The 4,094-nt window shown below is 48.2% G+C and overlaps 1 protein-coding gene across 1 annotated transcript; it reads left to right on the top strand.

Moving 5' to 3' along the window:
- Positions 1 to 237: 237 nt before the first annotated feature.
- Positions 238 to 3,626, top strand: LOC104471436 (discoidin domain-containing receptor 2-like). The gene is made up of 4 exons (XM_010086777.1): positions 238 to 479; positions 1,834 to 1,983; positions 2,850 to 2,887; positions 3,239 to 3,626. The coding sequence occupies exons 1-4, from the start codon at positions 264 to 266 to the stop codon at positions 3,285 to 3,287; spliced, it is 453 nt and encodes a 150-aa protein (XP_010085079.1). The 5' UTR covers positions 238 to 263; the 3' UTR covers positions 3,288 to 3,626.
- The last annotated feature ends 468 nt before the right edge of the window (positions 3,627 to 4,094 follow it).

Genomic DNA, 4,094 nt, shown 5'->3' with positions numbered 1-4,094 from the left:
TAAAAAGTCTAGAGGAATTTCAAATTCTAAGGGCCCTGATTTTCAGGGACAGCTTGTCTGTTCTTGCTTAGTCGGCTCAGGAACTCGGTGTAGCCTGGCAGGAGGGGTGTTAGTGCCCTGAAACTGTTACAGCAAAAAAGGAAATGACAGGTGACTATAATACATGAATTGCAAGGAAGAGTTGAGTGTGGGGAACTCTACTGATTTTTTTTTTTTTTCTTGGTTTTGTTTTCTTTCAATGCAGCTACTCTAACCTGCTGTACATGGCCACCCAGATTGCCTCTGGAATGAAGTATTTAGCATCGCTGAATTTTGTGCACAGAGATCTGGCGACTCGCAACTGCCTGGTGGGGAACAACTACACCATCAAGATTGCGGACTTTGGCATGAGCAGGAATCTTTACAGCGGGGATTACTACCGCATCCAGGGGAGAGCCGTGCTGCCCATACGCTGGATGGCCTGGGAAAGCATCCTCCTGGTAGGGACTGCACTAAACCATTCTCTCTCCCTTCCTCTGGTTTTTCACTGCGCCCCTGAAATAGTGACACATGTCACAGTCCTTACAGCATTAAAATGTGTACTATAGGTGGCCCTAGGTGAGATGTCCGTTAGGTTGTGTTGGACACAACAGATCCTGGAAAAGGAGCATGTCCTTGCAAACACAGCACAGATCAGCTGGGGCATAACTTCTGTTCTGGGCCTGGCAGGCAGGAGTTCTGCTGGAATCGTAAGGAAACTGCCTTTCTGTGCTTCTTTCCCCAGCTGTGAGCAGGGACAAAACTTCGAGTTTCAAATGCCAGGCCTGGTTTTGAGGTCAGGGTTTTGTTTCGTGTTTAAGGGTCCTGCTGTCTCCCCTTAGGAGATTGTTCAACAGCCCAAACGTATCCAGTCTGGAGGCAGCTCCTTACTATTGAGCCCAATATTACATTCTCCAACTAGTTGGTGAGATAATCTGGTTATACTTTCTTACAACTCCTCCTCTGAATACACAAGAAAAATTGTAATTACCTCTGCTGTAAGGGCTGATAGTCCTAAGCTTTTCTAAATTCTCCCTATTTTCCTGGTTACAGCTTCATCTAAACCACAAATCACTCTCATCTTCCCTGTGTGAACATCTTCCCAACACTGGCAGACTGCTGTTGTTGCCGGATAACCTGGGCAATCCAGGTCTGGGATGTTTTCTGCCCAGACAGGCCCTCCAGCCCCTGACTGTTGTCTGCTATTTTCTGAGCAATTTTTAGCTTCTTTTGACTTCTTCAGAAACACATTGTCCCAAACGCGGCCAGTTCAGGCACATTTTTCGAAGACAGAAAACAGGGACAGTGAGCAGACTGTCACTGACTTCTTATATGTGCAAAGATCAAAATTATCTCAGTTTTTTTCTGGAGTCTGCTTGGGCTCTGCTTTCACCCCGAGGGCTGAGCTTCCTCTTCAAAGGCTTTTCTGTGCTGCATGGCTGTGTTTTGGGTGGAGGTGCAGCAGCTAGCCACCCCCTGCCACAGCCCATTTTCCTGCTGCAGACAAACACAGACTTTCTCGGGAGGAACAGCGGTCTCTGGCTTTCTCTGAGACTTGCTCCATTTCAAGAGCTTTGTCCTGGGGGTCCCACAGACCTGCTGCTCCTGCCCCCCAAAGAGCAATGTCATACCCTGGTCCCTGTGTGTGTTGCTGAGAGCAGGGCACCTGCTCTGCTGGCTCTTTTGAAGAGCGTTTTCCCAGGTGGGATATTCTGCATCCTGGTGTTCAGCTGCAGGGAGTGTAGGCTGACGTGTTTTTTTTGCTGAATGTGCGCTGTGAGCAGCCCAGGCTTACACCATCCTTTCTGTTCCCAGGGCAAGTTCACCACAGCCAGCGACGTCTGGGCATTTGGGGTCACCCTCTGGGAGATGTTCATCCTGTGTAAGGAGCAACCCTACAGTCTCCTCTCAGACGAGCAGGTCATTGAGAACACAGGAGAGTTCTTCCGGAGCCAGGGCAGGCAGGTAAGGACGATGTGACTTCTCCTTGCTTCAATTGCCCTGGTGACATCCCGGTGGATCTCCCCAGGGCCCTTCTGCTGGCCTTGTGTCACCTGCAGAAGTCTCTGCTTCTATTACTCATCGTTTCAAGCATGTCCCGCCTCTCTTCCCCTTCCTCCAGGCTCATTGCACCGGCTTTGCTCTCCTGGAGTCCCACTGGAAGAACCTCTTGGCCCCATCCAGTGCTTCTTCCTTACAACCCGCTTCTGTTTCCATATACACTGTCCTCCTTGGCCTTTCTGGGCTCCCCTACACAATCCATTTGCTCTTTTCCTTTCCCAGATCTCTCTCCCACTAGCATTTTCTCTGAAAGACAAGGAAGCACACACTGAGGTGGGGACAGAGGAGTGACGTTAGTGCCCAGGGTTTCGATACTCCCTGGAATATCTCCACCCATGCTGAGAAGCCTTTGGCCGCCTCCAGTTGCTGAAGGGTTTTTCTGTGTTACTTTGTCCTCTCTTGCTGTAACTCCGAGGCAGCACCGTGCACTCACTCTGCTACTGCTCCCTTCAGTACGCTTCAGCAGATACTGGTGATGATGCCAAATAGAGCAGGACAGGGACAATCCAGCCCCTTGGTGCTGAGCATTGCTGCACCCAAAGAGCCGAGTGCCAGTTGTCTGCTGTTCTCCCAAAATTCACCTCTAGCACTGAACAAGTTAAGGGATTACGGGGAATAAAGTAACGGGAGGTTTTATTTACTGTCTCCTGAATACTAATGACTTAGTGAAGAGCCTCAAAGATGCGAATTGACATGAGGGGGGGGTGGGGAAATTCTGCCAAGCTGTGCTTTGGGCTCTAAAAGGTGTTTTTTCTGTCTCTGCTAACAAGCTGTCGCGATGCTTAGAAAGCCTCATGGGTTGTCTACGGTGAGTGGAAGTATTTGGATTTTATTGTGGTCAGTTTGGGTTTGGTTTGTGTTTTGCTGTTGCTTGGAAGACGAATCTCTCTGAAGCATTCATGTTTCCTGGGGGACAAAGGACTGTTTTGTGACCAGCTCATCAGACCAGTTGGCAAAGTGTCCGTGGTGCCATTTGAGGTGGCGTCAAAGCTCCATCCTGACTCCACTGCCAGACTCACGCTGAATGGATTTCAAACATTGCATGGTGGCTGTCGTGTGAACCTGGAATGAAACTCTCCCTTGGGTTTGAATTTAGTAGAGGTTCAATTATTTAATGAAAAAATCACTGAAATAGCTGTGTTTTTTTCCTTCCTTTCAGATCTATCTCTCCCAGACTCCTCTGTGTCCTAACCCTGTGTTTGACCTGATGCTGAAGTGCTGGAGCAGGGACATCAAAGATCGTCCCACCTTCGACATGATTCACCACTTCCTGCTAGAACAACTGGAATCAAACATTTGACTCCAGAAAAAGAGACAAACTGTTGAGAACAGAGTGACTGTGCTGTCTCTTGCCTGTACCTCACGGGAAGATGGTCAGGCCACTTGCTCTCCTCCCTTGACTGTTGTGTATTTAAGTTGGGATGTCCATGGCAGCTGCTCATTCTATTGGCCATGGTCTGACACACAGGACCAGAGGATCTCATTTGGTTGAAAAGAAAAATCATCTCCTCTTCTGAATCATTTCCTGGGAATACTGTGAGAGGGGTTTTATTTGATACCTGTACACCTTTCTTTGGGCGAAACAAATGAGTTAAACTTTACGAGGGACTTGGAGCTCTCTCCTGGGTGGAACAGAAGCTACCAGCGGGAGAGAGCGCTACCCGTCGAGAACGGATTTGTAGAAGTAGAGACTTCAGTCTTCTAAAACTATTCCATTAAATGAAATGGAAGTCTTGTGCACATTAGCAAGTGTTTCTATATGCTCTTGCTACAGACAATTTGTATAGTGAGCAACTAGAAGTGTCTAGAGCTAGGGGGTGGTTTAACAGAGTTGAGAACGGACGGAGCTGGATTAGCAACCCTTTGGACGTGATGCTCCCAGGGTCTGTGGAGGATGCTGACAGAAGAGTCCAAGATCATGTTCTTTTTTCCTGTGGTTGTTAAGCACTGCTTTTGTTGTATATGTGCGTTTTCCCCACACTGGATTTTTTTGTTTCGTTTTGTTTTCTAGAAAA

This window comes from Pterocles gutturalis, unplaced genomic scaffold (assembly GCF_000699245.1).
Source record: "Pterocles gutturalis isolate BGI_N339 unplaced genomic scaffold, ASM69924v1 scaffold22356, whole genome shotgun sequence".
Lineage (NCBI taxonomy): Eukaryota > Metazoa > Chordata > Aves > Pterocliformes > Pteroclidae > Pterocles > Pterocles gutturalis.
The sequence above is the reverse complement of the archived record's forward strand: the minus strand, read 5'-3'. Positions and strand labels throughout refer to the sequence as shown.

What these genes read in the sequence shown, in the direction of transcription:
- LOC104471436 (XM_010086777.1), top strand. Translation starts at nt 264, where the DNA reads ATGGCCACCCAGATTGCCTCTGGAATGAAGTATTTAGCATCGCTGAAT. An exon ending in CCTGGGAAAGCATCCTCCTG is followed by an intron (nt 480 to 1,833) that starts GTAGGGACTGCA and finishes TTCTGTTCCCAG; the next exon opens with GGCAAGTTCACCACAGCCAG. An exon ending in AGCCTCATGGGTTGTCTACG is followed by an intron (nt 2,888 to 3,238) that starts GTGAGTGGAAGT and finishes CCTTCCTTTCAG; the next exon opens with ATCTATCTCTCCCAGACTCC.